This window comes from Danio aesculapii, chromosome 24, assembly GCF_903798145.1.
Source record: "Danio aesculapii chromosome 24, fDanAes4.1, whole genome shotgun sequence".
NCBI lineage: Eukaryota > Metazoa > Chordata > Actinopteri > Cypriniformes > Danionidae > Danio > Danio aesculapii.
The window spans coordinates 12907403-12924724 of record NC_079458.1 but is presented as its reverse complement, the minus strand read 5'-3'; the positions used below and the strand labels follow the sequence as shown (position 1 = coordinate 12924724).

General features: G+C 37.9%; 1 protein-coding gene across 1 annotated transcript in view; it reads right to left on the bottom strand.

Annotated features, from left to right (window-relative positions):
* The window catches only part of col11a1a (collagen, type XI, alpha 1a), a 130497-nt gene that overhangs the window by 40320 nt on the left and 72855 nt on the right, over positions 1 to 17322 (bottom strand). The window contains exons 32-42 of the mRNA XM_056451152.1: position 16738; positions 14117 to 14169; positions 10687 to 10731; positions 10539 to 10592; positions 10414 to 10458; positions 9690 to 9743; positions 9558 to 9611; positions 8560 to 8613; positions 8368 to 8475; positions 6996 to 7085; positions 1651 to 1704 (exon numbers count right to left, since the gene is read on the bottom strand). Of these exons, the coding sequence (XP_056307127.1) occupies positions 1651 to 1704; positions 6996 to 7085; positions 8368 to 8475; positions 8560 to 8613; positions 9558 to 9611; positions 9690 to 9743; positions 10414 to 10458; positions 10539 to 10592; positions 10687 to 10731; positions 14117 to 14169; position 16738 (612 nt within the window). The remainder of the gene's footprint in view (positions 1 to 1650; positions 1705 to 6995; positions 7086 to 8367; positions 8476 to 8559; positions 8614 to 9557; positions 9612 to 9689; positions 9744 to 10413; positions 10459 to 10538; positions 10593 to 10686; positions 10732 to 14116; positions 14170 to 16737; positions 16739 to 17322) is intronic.

Genomic DNA, 17322 nt, shown 5'->3' with positions numbered 1-17322 from the left:
CAAAAATACACAATTAGGATCAAAGCCTAAAAGGGGCAGTTTTAAAGAGGTGTAAAACATTATTTTTGTTATATTTTGAGTTAAAACAACACATACACACTCCAGGGACATCAGAGACTTATTTTACATCTTGTAAAAAATGGCATAATAGGTCCCCTTTAAAATATGTAATAGCAGAATTTGTGTAGGAAAAACTACATTACCCATAATGCTGGAGAATCCACCAATTAGAATGTTCAAATGTCATGATAAAAGAGCTATTTAGCCCTGCCCACTTGCATAAAAGACATATTTGATAATCCAAAACAACAGTTGCTAAGGTGTTCTGGTTGTTTTTACTGTTGTTATATTGATATGTTAGGGCATTGATATGCAGTTGCTAAGGTGTTTATACTGTTTTAAAAGTTGCTATGCTGATGTTCATTTACTTTCATATTACTTTGCTGTTGCTAAATAGTTGCTTATTTTTTATGCCCTCACTTAATTATTCTGGTTGTTTTAAGATGTCTAGCTGATGTAAGTGTATTTCTATGTAGTTACTAAGGTGTGCTGGTAGTTTTTAAAGATTTAGAACTAATTTAGTCCCACATCTCTGCTCAAAAAGCTGCTAAATTTGCAGTATACATTTATGTTCCTGTATAAACCATGTGGGACAATTTATGCATCATAGCGCACTCGATCTTTGCTTTAAAAAGCCCTGCACACTGCACAGAGGGTCTTCTACAAACGTGGATTTATCCCTCTGAAATAGCCTAAATAACCATGAGGATGTGTGTGTGCGTGTGTGTGTGGTCTTGTTCAGTGCATTGTGCTTAGCAAATGCAGTGAGCTACAGAGGGCTGGGGACAGACTCAGAAGAACACAGAGACCTCTCTGAAGGGAGCTGTTTAAGGAGCATAAAAACTTTCTGCTGGGTGCCAAATCTGCTCATACTAGTGGGCAAACACGCCCTTAGACTCCTTATCTCTTTCTCTTAATGTGGTTTAATTTGTAGACCCTTGCATCTTCATACAAATGCAAATGTATCCTTTATCAGACTGACACAGACAAATTTAAAACTCCTCAGTGACTTTTCATCCATCCATTCTAATCTCACAGCGCGCTGTCAAGGCCTGAAAAAGAGCAATTATAGGGTGACAATACTTATCTGTTTTTTTTGCTTAAGAGAAATGAATCTGCGAAGAAAAGAATGTGGTTTTAATTCGCAAGGCTCTTGAGAACATTCCACATCATGCCCCGTCACATGAAATCTAATGAAACGGCTATGGTATAAAATGCCAAGAGGAAGTAATTACGAACTGGCACTGTGAATTTATCTCAAATCACTCCGGTGGTCATCATCACACCCTCTAGTGTTAACTAAAGCCACTGCACGTTCTTTAAAGAGGCACAGCGGGAGCCATCGATCCAGCGGTGTCCGACTCTGTATCTGTCATTTAGTGTGAGTAGGAATCAGTGGCGAGCTGTTCTTTGTTTGTGGGCATGTTGGTTAGCGAAGAACCCCTTTTAAATCCTTAATGGTGTTTTCGAGCCTCAGATCTTCATGACCACTCCCTCACCCCTCTCAGACTCCTAAATATTGAATGCCGCTTTTGGGAGAGCAAGCTATTCACGTTGAGTGATGGGAAACCATAGAAACAGAGTACTTACAACAGGGCCAGGGGGGCCCTGAGGGCCCTCAGCGCCTTTCAAACCAGGTGGACCCTGCAGATGGAGAAAACAAAACATGGGTGAGTACATAAGCACAACAAGCAGGTTCATATCAAAGTGTCATTTTCTCCTGAGCACTATTCACCATGCCATCTATTGATGCTCAAAGCCAGATATAAACATACACTGGTGGTTTTAGTGCACCATGCCTTAGAAAACAAATCTACCCGTAGCTCTTATAACACATCTAACACAATAGGACCAGCGCAGTAATGGAGATTTCACATTGAAAGCTTATAAGAACCCACAATGAAAGCTCTTTCAAACTTAGATTATTGTATGTGTTGTGTGTATATATATGTATATGTATATGTATATATATATATATATATATATATATATATATATATATATATATGCATGTTTTATCCAAAGTTTGAATCTGTTTAAGTGTGAAAGAGATTTCGAACATAATAAATACATGATTTAAGCCTAATATATGACTTCATAAACCTATTTTCATAAACAAATATCAGGTTTTGGCCTTTTTGAATCTGTCACTGTATGCATTTGCTTAGAAAGGAGCAACATAAACACTTTTATATGTCTGTTTCCAGCTCTCTACGTCAGTGTTTCTCAACCACATTCCTGGAGGACCACCGGCTCTGCACATTTTCCTTATCTTCTTAACCAAACACACCTGATTCAAATCATCAGCTCATTAGCAGAGGCTGAAAGACCTGTAATGGGTGTGACAGACAAAGGAGACATGCAAAACATGCAGTTCTGGTGGTCCTCCAGGAACGTGGTTGAGAAACACTGCTCTACATACATTAAATGAAACTAAGAGTTTTGAACAACATAAAGATATTATGTGAATTATTACATTCAGTACAGGATCATAATTATTCTCTTTCAGGTTCATAAATATTCTTAACTCAAATATTAGCTGGAATAATGTAGATGATCAAAGTCCTGAGAGAACTCGGATCTAATGAATTTCTCAGAACTGCAGTGTTTCATTAAAAAATCCAAAGGTATGTTGATCAGATTTCAATTTTTTATTAAAAGGAATGGCTAACCAAAATGAAAATACTTCAGTGTTTCTGCATGTTTCTTCAAATCAAATTGAAGACTTTTTAAGACCCTTTTAAGGCCTTTATGAATGAAATTTTAGACTTGTAAAGGGCTAAACACTAAGGATTTTTTTTTAATGGCCTGGTTATTTCTGTAAATAGCTTTTGTATTAATAAAAGATCATGTAAACCGTAGGTCTCAAACTCAATTCCTGGACAGCCGCAGCTCTGCAGTTTTGCTCCAACCCTAATCAAACACAGCTGATCCAACTAATCAAGGTGTTCAAGACTGCTCGAGACTATTAAGCAGGTGTGAGTTGGAGGTGGTAGGAACTAAACTGTGCAGAGCTGTGGACCTCCAGGACTTGAGTTTGAGACCACTGATGTAAAGGAATGTGTTGCTTTAGTTTTCTTTTCCTGATTCGGGATTTTATTTTTGAGAATTTGCTGTAAAAATGTCTAACAGCTGTTGTGAATTGTATCTTTTTGCAATAAAAAGCTTAAATATATATATATATATATATAAAGAAGTTTTGAAATAGATTATAAGTGATTGGGTGTTGGCTAGATTGAGTAGCTTTACTTGGACACAGGGAAATTAAGATCTGTTTAAAATGAATTAAGATCTACAACACAACATTTCAGTGAATTTAAGACTTTTAAGGCCTTTTTAAGACCCCACGGACACTCTGTACTTACTTTATATTGCTACAAACTCTTAGTTTAAAAGAATCTCTTCAAAAAGGGAAGAAAACACCATAAACAAAGCCTGTATAACTTGTAACCTGTATAATGTCATGAGGTTAATAATGCATCAGTATTAAGAAACTTTTGTGAAACGTTTATTTTTAACACTATAGCAGTAGAATAAACCAAATATCATTGTTTGTGTACTGTATTATTCCAGTTATTTACAGCAATTTACTTTGAAAGTGGCTATTGATTTCACAAAGCCAAGTAAAACATTAAAAAAATTAATGTACCTTTCTCAAGTTTTCAGATTAATAAAACCAAACGTTTCTCTAACATTCACATTTACAAAAGTAATATAGGGGTGGTTTAAAACACCCCCCCCTCACTGACAAAGGTCCAGAATTTGTCCCATACATGAGCTCATTTGTCCAACTTTGACTGCTATGCCATAATAAATTGTAAAAAATGCCTATGAAAATAACCCATCAAATAAGGCTTTAAGACCAAGTGGAATCTTGTGTCAGCTGCTGCTTCGGTGTGACTTTTCAAATTCCACATCCCAAATTCTGACTGCGAACAGTTTCCTAAACAACAACATAACTCGCGGCTGAACTATGTACGATGCATCGTTTGGGAAAAGAACGATGTAGTGACGAGTGTTTCCCAAGACCCGTAGTTTTTCTGTCGCAGATCCATCGTTTGAACCACGTTAGTTATAACATAAAATGCCCAAAATAATGCTCTGAACGAGGTGATAACAAAATTCTTTAGAGAAGAACCCCATAATTTCTTTGTGCAAATTACATTGTTTTACAAAGACATGCATAAAAATAAATCCAATATTAGTTTTGGTAAAAACATGCACTCGTTTTTAATATAAATTGAAATATATGTAAATGGCACATATAGGGCCTGTGTTTCCTTTACAAATATTATTGAGAACATTCCACATTCTATTCTAAGACATAAAATCACTTACAAAAGCTAACACGTATTCTAATATCATATATAAACCATATAAATAAATAAATAATGAGGCTATTTATTAAGAAATGAAATTTGTTATTTATTAAGAAATGTAAAATCCTACTTTAATAATAATATTAATGATGATGATGATGATGATGATGATGATGATTATTATTTTTATCATTAAGTAGGATATTATTTATTTATTTTTCTTTTTTCTTTTTTGAAAAGTCTACTTTTACAATTTGACACATGCAAACCCCTGCAGAAACCAACAGGCCCATGTCATATACAGTATAGATACTTAATAAATACCCTACTGTAAATTAAAAGCATTAATGTATGCAATGTTTTTTGTTTTCACAAGCTTTGGAGACGTAACATAAATTCCGCTTTTAAATAATAGATCACCTATAGCTTTCGCCATGAGCCACGGCTGTGTTCAAAATGACATTAATGTTTTCAAAGTGCACTGCAAAGGGAGTGCAATTGTAAACATGAAGATCGCTAAAACTGAACTGTAAAATTACTTTGAAAGCAAATTACACCTAATAGTGATGACTTTTTTTTTTTATCATTCCAAGTTTAAATGTTAGAATGTTCTAAACGAATAGGGCATAGGGGGGATAACTGCGAATAGAACATAGCCAGGAACTGTGTTTCTAACTACAGCTCCAGAGGTGTAGTTGCAAGCATACAAGTTTGCGATGCAGTTTGCGAATGTTCATTGGAAAGATGGATTTGGGAAACGCCAAATCAACAAACTATTTTTGTAACGACGGAACTTGCGACCTTAGTTGGGCTAACCATAATTTTCGGAAATGCACCCCAGTTTGTTATTTGCCTAATAAATGACAATAGGCTGCAGTTTTTCATTTAAAAGTTTAATAGATCCCTATTTTTTTCTAATGATATATGATGTGATAAATCTGTATTTAAAAAATACAGTTGAAGTCAGAATTATTAGCCCCCCTGAAATATTCGCCCCCTCTTGATTTTCTCAACACTTTCTAAACATAATAGTTTTAATAACTCATTTCTAATAACTGATTTATTTTATCTTTGCCATGATGACAGTAAATAATATTCTACTACATATTTTTCAAGACACTTTCATACAGCTTAAAGTGACATTTAAAGGCTTAACTAGGTTAATTAGGTTAACTAGGCAGGTTAGGGTAATTAGGCAAGTTATTGTATAATGATGGTTTGTTCTGTAGACAATCGAAAAAAAATAGCTTAAAGGGGCTAATAATTTTGACCTTAAAATGGATTTTAAAAAATTAAAAACGGTTTTTATTCTAGCCAAAATAAAACAAATAAGACTTTCTCCAGAAGAAAAAATATTATCAGACGTACTGTGAAAATGTCCTTGCTCTGTTAAACATAATTTGGCAAATATTTAAAAAAGGAAAAACAATTCAAAGGGGGGCTAATAATTCTGGCTTCAATTTAAGTAGTTGTTTTCATAGTTCTTTATAGGAAATGTTATTGGTACATCAAAACCACTGACAAGCTAATCTAGCAAAAAATTGTGCTTGAAATGTCACTAAAATGCAATATTTAAACCTCATAGTTAAATGGAGAATGAGGTGAATAACTGCAAAAATGTCCACTTTTTTGAGAAAAAAGAACCACCCCTTTCACCAGGCTGCCTACGGGCCTGATATATCTAATAAAAAATAACCAATGTCATGGCAGGCTGATGATTTCTAGCACTTCTAAACATAGTTTTGTTCTCGGACAAACAGCAGCCCAAACTGACAGCGGGTTGGTCTTTTTTGACTGTGGGTTTCATTAATCTCCTGTTTGAGAGTGAAATCCACAGAACTCGACCGCCTGCTGGTTGTGCCTCCACACGACTGATATTTACTGGCCTTTTTTGTCTCACAGGACAGTTGTCATCTGGGGCGCAGTGAAAATCAAAGAGCTGACAAGAGCTTGTCTCTGTGTGTGTGTGTGTGTGTGTGCGTGTGTGTGTGGAAATATCTACTAGATCCATAAGTTACATACTGATATATAAAACACCCTGTTGATGTGTATATTTCCTTAATGTCTTTGTAAGTGCATCTGTGTGTGTGTGTCAGGGTTCATGGAGGTGCCATCGTGTTTTGTGTGCTTATGTGTGTGAGGGCTTGAGATTGCCTCTCTAAAGGGCAGACACACACGGTGGTCTCAGTAATGACTGTTGCTGTCCTAAGAGAGAGGAAAAAAATAGCCCCAGTAGAAAACAATCAGGCATCGCATGGAGAGCCAGCCACTGCCACTGACCTTGAGATCAGACATCAACAATGAACAAACAACCCCGTCTCCCAAAATCTAATTGCCAACATTTCCAATTAAATCATTTTCTGGCCTGATAATACATATAAAAGACAACAGGCTGCTTCAAAAGGCGGTAAAGGGATAGACGTGAGATGCAGACAAATTAGCATAATGTATACAATGCAAAGTTAACTTTTTTAGAGGTTATACAGCCTATTAAAGTCTTTGTGAAGCGCATTGAAGTTCAATTCTGTGGCTGTAATGAGCCAGGGCTGCTGCGTACCTTTCTGTCTACCTGTAAGATTAGGAGGATTTATTGCAGTGATTTATTCATGATCTTACCGTCACTCCTGGAAGACCTCTTTCTCCTGGGAACCCTCTGAGCCCTGGTGGACCATCTTTTCCTGGACTGCCCTGAGGACCTGGATCTCCCTGCGGATAGACAGTTGGCAATTGAATACTTTATTGAGCTTCCAATGTAATGAACAGAAGATTTGCCCAAAATGAATTCTCCCCTGAAGCTAATGAGCTCTGAAACTGATGAAATGATTTGGAATTATTGCTAGCGTCAAATCCAGCAATGGCAGGTCAATTCAATTAATATTTTTGACCTCATGCTGTAGCATGATTAAAAGTGAAGTGGGTACATTTTATATAATAAAACATGTTTTCAAACTGATTTTTCAAACAGTTACTATCTTTCATTGGTCAGACAAACTGATATTCCCATGGGGCACCACTAAAATTCAAATGGCAGAGAATTAAAAAAAAATACATTTTAAGGGGGGATTAAACCATAAGGGTTTTAACATCAGAAAACACATTTGACCTTTAAAATACAATAAAAAGACCAATAAGTCCAATTAATGCAAAAAAAAAAACAGCACTAAATAAGTTCTATATCATTGGTGGCACCAAATAAACTTTATTCATTAAGCTTTAGCATTGATAGTATAATGTTTCAACACAATTAAGGCAGGCATGCAACAACTAGTATTAACAATAATAAATGTGTCTTGCATGGCCAACATGTGCTTAAGAACAATCAAATGCAATCAGACAGAACTGCTTGGCGGGCTCAAGAGTGAATTTTGAGATTTACAAATCCTAGAAAGCTTAAATACAACCTCCACTTGACCTCAGCATTCTCACATTTTGATTAGCTAACTGCACATGTCAATTTCAGCTAATAATATGACAAAACCAATGAGCAAAATCAGGAAAATGACTTCAGAAAGGACACAACTGGTCATCCTGCAGCACTATCCGAGGTCTCCGGGGGTGTTCACTCACATCTGACAGCCTGTCTGAAGTTGGGCCGATCAAGCTGATTAAAGTGTCTCCGTTTAGGAGTGACAGAAATTGAAACCGAGATGGGATGGTTGGACAGTCTAAGAAATTCAGTTCAGCTTTTAAATGCCACATCTACTAACAATTTAAAGTCTATTTAGAAAGGGAATTCACCACTTTTCTACAGTAGTGATGTTACAGCTAACGTGGATGCACCAGATAGATCAAGTTGTAAGTGATTTATTTCAAAGTGAAAAACTCTGTGGGTCATCATCAATCATTTTCACTTCTGTTTGACCTTGACCATCATGTTGTTCTCAAAATAAAGTTGCTTTATATATAGTTAAAGCTTTATTTATATTAGCTTTTCTGCTTGTCCTTGCTATTTTGGCTACAGAAGCATATAAACATGAATGTCATTTACCTTTGCTCCTTCTTTTCCACCAGCGCCAGGAAGACCCTGCTCTCCAGGGGGACCAGGAGGTCCAGGATGTCCTCTCTCACCAATTGGACCGGTTTCTCCAGTTGGTCCCTTTCAAACAATTACAGACACATTTGTGAGATTAACAGTTAAAGTGTCTCTGCTTACCTTAAAATGAAAAAGGCAGAAGCTTACCTGTGGTCCAACAACACCTCCAGGTCCTGGTGGGCCAGTTTTGCCTTGGAATCCCTATGAAATAAAACACAGTAAGTATGGCTGATTGGTTTATTAACTCATCCACCTATCCGTCCATTCACTCACCCACCCAAAAATTGTACATCCATCCATTTATCTATTCATCTATCCACCTTTCAAACCGTTCATTGATCCATCTGCCCAAAACCCAACCAACTAAATTATATTAATATATCCATCTACACAGCCATGCATTTATCCACCAAAACCCAATCATTCATGCATGAATCCATCTACCCACCACTTAATCATCCATGCAACCATCTACCTACCAAAACCCCACCCATCCACCCAAATTTATCTACCATACCTGTCAACCCCCCTGTTTTTCTTGGGATTTTCCCGTATTGTACAATTCCATCCCGATATCATATCGTAAAGGTATTTTCTTGTATTTCTAACATATTTTCAATCTGTCTATGAAGGGTGACAATAAACATTAAAGAGCCTCCCTATACGCAACCCATACCACCGAACCACCAGGGGGCACCCCTTGCTCTTGAATGTGAATCTGTTCTGTGCTTTCATTTTATTAAGGCATGTAAACATTTTGAAATAAATATAAAAACACCGGGATTCCTTTCAATTACAGGTACCATTGCCCCTCCTATGCAATCCTAAGTCAGCGATATCCCTTATTTTTACATCCCAATGATAACAGGTGTGCTATCTACTCAAGTCATCCATCCAAACACAACCAATCAAATTCTACCTGCTTTTCAGGGCAAAATACAGTACTTCACACTTTGTTTTTTAATGTGAACAATACAAATAAGTCAGAGAAAATCGGCTCAGTGAGTCTCTGGCTCTGTGAACATCCATAGGCTCTCTTCCCAGAGGTACTAGCACCTGATTAGTTATGTCTGCTAAAGGTTATCGCTTAGGTACAGCCACAATATTTGGGCAGGGAATCTGTGTGAATGATTGGAAACACTTACAGTCTCTCCCCGCTGGCCAGGGTGACCGGGCAGCCCATCCTTTCCAGGTGGTCCCTAAAACACAAAAAGATATTAGTTAAGAGTTGTACAGAATCTTCAACAGGATGGATAACAACACAAACAGATACTTACAGGGGGTCCCTTTGGTCCTGGGAAACCAACAGGACCCTGGGGTCCTTGAGGGCCCTGGAACAGACAGGAATGCAAGTGTATTTACTGATAAGTCTACTCTCTTAACTTGGTCATAGTAAAATAAGGTAACACTGCATGCAAGAAGTGAATGTTTATCTGACCTGATCAAAATCTAAAATGTGTGCTAGAAGAACTCAATGTTTACCTGACCTGATCTTTAGTCTTAAATTCTCATTTGAAGTAACAAAAAAGGGGAACATTTATAAATACTCAAAATAACAAAACATAAATAAAATATTACTACACTGGGAGTGCAACTTAGGTAAAGTCAAGATCCTTCAAAAACTCCTTCAGATTCAGACTGACAAACGGAATAAATAAGGAGGAAAACACTACAGAAAAAATAGAGGAAGAAACAAGAACCGGATTCCATGGAAGAGATGAACAGTGCAACATCAGATTTCATCTGATGTGAGCCTTGGACAACAGCCTTCCAGTGGTCTAATGCTCAAGAGCTCTTCATAAATCTATAATAGCTTCCAGACGAAAACAGCGGTCTGGTGGTAAGTCCTCTTATCTGGAGTACACCCACATGCTGAGCTAATCTTCACTGCACCTCCTGTGAAAGCACCCTCTTGGAGCGCTTCAAGCCGCACACCATTGCCGTAGATGCAATGATGGGATAAAATGTTTTCAACTGCAGTGCATTCTGGGTGGCACTTACTCTCTCACCGGGTGGGCCAGGTGGACCGTCATTGCCTGCTGTTCCCTGTGAAATAATGAAAGAGAGAAGCATAAGGACTGTGCAACGAGAAGTGACTGACTCAAACATAGTCAAACAAGTAGTACCTTCGGTCCTGGCTTTCCTGTTGGGCCTCTTGCACCGCGTGCACCACGGGGGCCCTAAGAATTTGGCATATTTAAAGTTTGCTTGATTAAATTCTACATAATGTAATGCAAATTTAATCAGAAGGTCTAGGGAAGAAGCAGTACATACCGTTGGACCTCTTTGGCCTCTTGGACCAGCTTTCCCAGCCACCCCCTTTGAACAAGAGAAGAAAAATGAGTGTGGTACGAATCGAGGAGAGGAATTCAATAGCTACACAAAGCAAATCCAATCGCTCCAGTTTGTTGCCGTTATTTTTGCCAAGATGAGATGGCAGTGTGTACAGGGGAAAACATTGGATACCTTCCCCTAGGATTTCTAAGAGCCACAGAAATATTTGTTTCAGATGAGGTGTAGGTGTATTAGAAGCACACAAACATACACACAAGCATTGGCATTTGGCTTGCTATATACAGGGGCCAAGCTTGGAAAAATTGTAGCTAACCTGACATTTAGTTATGAATAAAAGCTTAGGGCACAGTTGCTTTCGCTGAGAGGTTTCCTGTGAACAATATTGGGTAAACCTAATACTTCCACGTGAGAGCGATTCCCACTGAATTAATAGGAGGTGACTCTCTCAAGGGAAATATTCTGTTGTTTTTGTTGTTGTTGTTGTTGTTTTTGGTGGTAGTCAGGTAGTCAGCAGATTTTACCCTTTCCATGTCACATAAAGGTTTCAGGGGAATGGTGTATGGCATGGTGTTTTTTTTTTTTTTTTTTTTTTTGTTGCCTGAAGTCAATTCTGGAGACATATTTCAGTCACCATGACTTGTAATTAGTTAGTGTTTTCATCTATTGTGAGGTCCTCTTTAAGTGTAGTAACCCTTTTTTGGCCACACTGATTTTTATAACCGCAGTTTTATCACAAATATCATGGTTAAACTACAATTAGTGAAGCATACTATGTCAAATTTACAGTAACCATGGTTAAAGAACAGTATGTTTTTTGTTGTTGTTGTTTTGTAGTAAAACTGCGGTTAATTTTCTTAAGGCATAGATTGTTGCTCAGACTTTGGGCCCTATCCTACACCCAGTGCAGTAATACGCAAGACGTGTTTGGTGCGATTTGTTGCAATTTTGAGACAAGCGCAACTCAAATTTTAAGGTTGTGGGCCACATTGTTTAAATAGCAATTTCATTTGCGCCACTTTGTGCATTCATGGGTGTGCCACTTTAAGAAAAGAGGTGTGTTAAGGCGCAGTGTTGGTGCGTTGCTTTTTTGAGGAACTGAAATAGATCGCGGCAATGACCAACTGAAAGCTGGTCTCAAGTCCAGCGCAGAATGCGTTAGTTATGCATCTATGTTGGTTCAAATGCTTACAAATTGCTTAATACGCACAGGATGTACAGCAAAAGACAAATATCATGACATATGAAAAAAATTAAGAATTAAAATGTTGCAAAAATTATTATTTTCTACAGAAATATAAATAAAAACTACCTCCATGCCTTCTTCACCTTGGGGGGCTTTTTGAATTTATTCATGGTAATTTGCATTTGTATAATATTATTAGTATAGGTATTATTTATTATATGCATATTATATTTGTTTTAATAAAATACGTTTAGATTGTCCATCTGTTGGACTTTGGACCATATAAAAATATAAGAATAACGTGGGTTGGATGTAACTCTTCGTCATTATTATTGTTCATTTGCAGGAAATTAGAACTGAATTTAGAAAAGTTTTGAAACAAATCTTTGCGCTTAAAAAATTAAATTAAATACATAGGCTGATGGATGTCTTCAGTGGAGTGAGTTTCCACCGTTTCCTTATCAGCGAAAGTAAATGAGTAAAGAAAAGAGTAAAAGTAAAGTAATGAGAAATTAAAGAGGCCGAATGGAGAAGGCTTGTTCTTTATCCTCGCGCTGCAGATGGTCTGTTAAACTGCTTTCTTGCTAATGAAGCTTTCGTTTTCCATTTACAAAGTCTATCATGTAAAAAGCAAATGTGCCATGGCACGATGCAACTGACTCTTAAAAGGAATGGGAGATGAGACTCTGATTGGTTAATTTCACGTTATACTCAAAACACACCCAGAACTCATTACGAGAATAAGCACAGCTCTGTTAGACCAAGCACTATGGAGCACAGCATATTTTTTCGTCCTTAAAATAACAAAAGTAGATCTGGACACGCCCTTAATGCTTTTTTGCCATGCGCTTTAGACTTTGTGCTTAGATCGTTAAAATAGAGCCCTTAACGTTTAGATGCTGTACTTATTGCATATTTAACATAATGTTTAATAAATAGTCTCATATATTCACTCATTAATTGGTTAAGTAAGCATAATAACCTTTAGCATAACAATATGTAGCTCTATGCTAATGACTGAAAACATGCTGCTTACTCTCTAAAGTCATTTTGGTTCTAATAGCTAATAAAAAAAATCATTTATTATATTTTGAATAATTTGCACAACAGATCAGCTAAGATAGGTGGCTTAGTGTGTTGTAATTATTTAGTAGTTTTCATCTATTGTGAATTACATGTTGATTGTAAACTGCAGGTTCACTTGTGGAAAGCTTATCGACCAGTGGTTGCTAATGGTAGCTCAGTGATAACTACAAACACTACAAGAATGTTTAATTAAATCTACAGCTTCAATTAAATACTGTTATATATTTAAAATGAACTTACATGTAATTTTATAGTCATAAATGACATAAAAACAGTTCACACAACTTTCTTGCTAATAAAGTGATTTTGTAAGATTGCTGATCAAGTACTACCCTGTTGAAAAATCCAACTTAAACCAGCCTAGGCTGGTTGGCTGGATTTAGCTGGTTGACCAGTCTGGTTTTAGAGGGGTTTTGGCCATTTCCAGACTGGTTTCCAGCCATTTCCATCCTGGTCTTAGCTGGTCAGGCTGGAAAGTGACCAGCTAAATCCAGCTAAAACCAGCTTGACCAGCCTGGTTTAAGCTGGACATAGCTGGTTTTGGCTGGGCTCCCAGCCTGGATAGGCTGGTCAAGCTGGTTTTAGCTGGTCATTTTCCAGCCTGACCAGCTAAGACCAGGCTGGAAATGGCTGGAAACCAGCCTGGAAATGGCCACAACCCCTTTAAAACCAGACTGGTCAACCAGCTAAATCCAGCCAACCAGCCTAGGCTGGTTTAAGCTGGATTTTTCAGTAGGGTAAAGACACTTGTTTTCACTGCATTCAATGTAAATGACATTAAATTTAGGTTAAATGTGAAACTGTATGCAAAGGACCGAAAAGGTAAGTATATGAAGTGAGTGTGAATGCAAGTGCTATTCATTACAACATACAGTTTAACAATATCACAACAAATGATACTGTATTCTTCTGGCAACTTTCAGAAGTGGAACAGTTTTCCACAAGCATGTTTGCTGTTGAATGACGGCGAAGACACTAGTCCGCACATCTTTTGTTGTCACTTATTGATTCATGTCCATGTTTTTGCACAGAGTCATCATACGAATCCTTTCATAAAAAGAATCAATCAGCCTTTTTCATGTGCCTGTTATAATGCAGTGCGCACTCCACACAAAAGCAGGTTGGAAGAATCCATCTCACCCTGCCTCCTTTCTCTCCATTGGCTCCTGGGAATCCGGGAAACCGGTCGAACCCTGCAAATCAAAGAAAGAGACTTAAGGGAGGAAGGAAGCAAGACCTGCATATAAATGAGGGATGAACTCCTAGAGTCCTGACTCTCCAGCAGTTAAACGGCATTACAATCTGCTAGCATTAGCGTCTTTGGCGTCGCTACTTCCCCTGAAGAGTTTTAAATAGCTCATAGTCCCCCATTGTTAGAAGAACTCTGAATGCCGATGATGTATCCCAAGATAAACAAAGCCGATCTTGATGATCACTTTCCTTGTTTTGCTTGCACAACATTAAGCGGGCGCTGATCGCTTTTCAGTGAGGAGATGCAACTTGGTCCACCAAGGACCGAGGACGATATAATCAACCCGAAACAACAAGACGCTGGATGAAAACAAATGACCACTCAGTCAGATAAACAACCAAACAAGAGTCACTACTGATGAGTCTTAATCGCTCTCATTCTCACTTTTCATCCATTCCTTTCTTTCATTCTCAATGCAGTAAATTAAAAACAGCTTACCGGCGTTCCTCAATCCTGGCAGCAGTGTAAGCATTCAAGAAAGAAAATCAATAACTGTTTTACACATTCATCTTAAGTGTCAGGCCCTATAGAACTCAAGCTTGATTTACCACAAAAGATATCATGAAACTGTAAAGGTGAGACACTGACGAATAAGCGATGACACTCTTTGGAAAAAAGGCCACAATTCCCTAGTAAGCACTCAGACAGTGATGGCCAAAAGTGCACTTCATGATAATTTGAGAGTTGGCAGGCTGTTTGAATGCGTTCCAGAGATGATGGCATGTCAAAGCGCTTGTAATCACATCACTTGTCTGTCGTCTGTTAATGCCGCTAAATAGAGGCGGATTTATGAGAGTGTAAATCTACTGCTAAGACCAACACCTACACTCTAAAAAACGCTGGGTTGATTTTTTTTAACCCAAATGCTGGGTTAAGACTGCTGGGTAACAATGTTAGGTTAATTTTAACCCAATTTGGATAAAAATTTGGTCTTGATCTATAACCCAGCAGTGCTGGGTTGGGAACGCGGAAGTGAAAGAGAGCACAAACGTCACGTCAACATCCAGGGACATCAGTGTGAGAAACTGCTATTTTCATTCTGTCTGAAACGTAAATTATTCAGTGTGTATTTAACCATTTTCATAAGAAGTAACACATTTAGCTTACTGTATAATATATATTTATAAACCTTTTTTATAACCTAACGCTTCGCCTCACGGCCGACCTCTTGCTCAGTGGACGGGAAAGCGCGTGTGATATCGGAAGGAGCTTGGAAAGGATAAGGTAATTTTTTAAAAACATTAGGCTCTGGGACTGGGCTTTAATCATTCATTCATTCATTCATTTTCCTTCGGCTCAGTCTCTATTTCAGAGGTTGCCACAGCGGAATGAACTGCCAACTATTCCAGCATATGTTTTAAGCAGCAGATGCCATTTCTGCCACAACCCAGTACTGGGAAACTAGTTTAGTTTATTCAATTCACTTTTACTGCATGTCTTTGGACTGTGGGGGAAACCGGAGCACCTGGAGGATGGGGAGAACATGCAGACTCCACACAGAAATGCCAACTGGCCCAGCCGGGACTCGAACCAGCGACCTTCTTGCTGTGAGGCAACAGTCCCTGTATTTGCATAGGGTTTCCCCCACAGTCCAAAGACATGCATTATAAGTTAATTGGATCAACTAAATTGGCTGTAGTGTATGAGTGTGTGTGTGTGAATGAGTGTGTGTGTGTGTGTGTGAATGAGAAACATTTGGGTGTTTCTCAATACTGGGTTGTGGCTGGTAGGGCATCCGCTGTGTAAAAAATATTCAGAAATAGTTGGTGGTTAATTCCGCTGTGGTGACCCCTGATTAATAAGGGACTAAGCCGAAGGAAAATAAAATAAATGTTAATGTTTATAAAAGTATATTTATATTCTATAAAATTATGTTAATGTATATTTTAATGACCATACTCGGATGGTAGTTCGGTAATCAGCATGTTTAAAAATTAAAAGTCTATTCACATTCTGAAAATACGTATTTAATAAATAAATAAAATGAAATAATGGTAATATAAAGCACACAATAAATTAAAACTAATAAATAACATATAAATGTTAATATTTATAGACTTTAAATTTAGTGTAATATGAATTGTTTATAATAATATTCATTCATTCATTTTCTTTTCGGCTTAGTCCCTTTATTAACCAGGGATCGCCACAACGAAAGGAACAGCCAACTTATCCAGCACAAGTTTTATGCAGCGGATGCCCTTCCAGCCACAACCCAACACTGGGAAACACCCATACACTCTTGCATTCATACACTACGGCCAATTTAGCTTATTCAATTCCCTTATAGCGCATGTCTTTGGACTGTGGGGGAAACTGGAGCACCCGGAGGAAAGCCACGCATACACAGGGAGATCATACAAACTCCACACAGAAATGTCAATGACCAACTGGTGGTCGAAGCAGTGACCTTCTTGCTGTGAGGTGATTGTGCTACAGCTATCAGCTATGCTGATGACACTCAGATCTACCTAGCCTTACTGCCTAATGACTACAGCCCCATTGACACCCTCTGCCAATGTATTGATGAAATTAACAATTGGATGTGCCAAAACTTTCTTCAGTTAAACAAAGAGAAAACTGAAGTCATTGCGTTTGGGAACAGAGATGAGGTTCTCAAGGTGAATGCGTACCTTGGCTCTAAGGGTCAAACAACAAAAAATAAGGTCAAGAATCTTGGTGTGACTCTGGAGTCAGATCTGAGTTTCAATAGTCATATCAAAGCAGTTAGTAAATCAGCATACTATCATCTCAAAAACATTGCAAGAATTAGATGCTTTGTTTCCAGTGAAGACTTAGAGAAACTTGTTCATGCTTTTATCAGCAGCAGGGTGGATTACTGTAATGGCCTCCTCACTGGCCTTCCCAAAAAGACAGTCAGACAGTTGCAGCTCATCCAGAACGCTGCGGCCAGAATTCTGACCAGAACCAGGAAATCAGAGCACATCACACCTGTCCTCAGGTCTTTACACTGGCTCCCAGTCACATTTAGAATAGATTTTAAAGTATTATTACTGGTCTATAAATCACTAAATGGCCTAGGACCTCAATACATTATAGATATGCTCACTGAATACAAACCTAACAGATCACT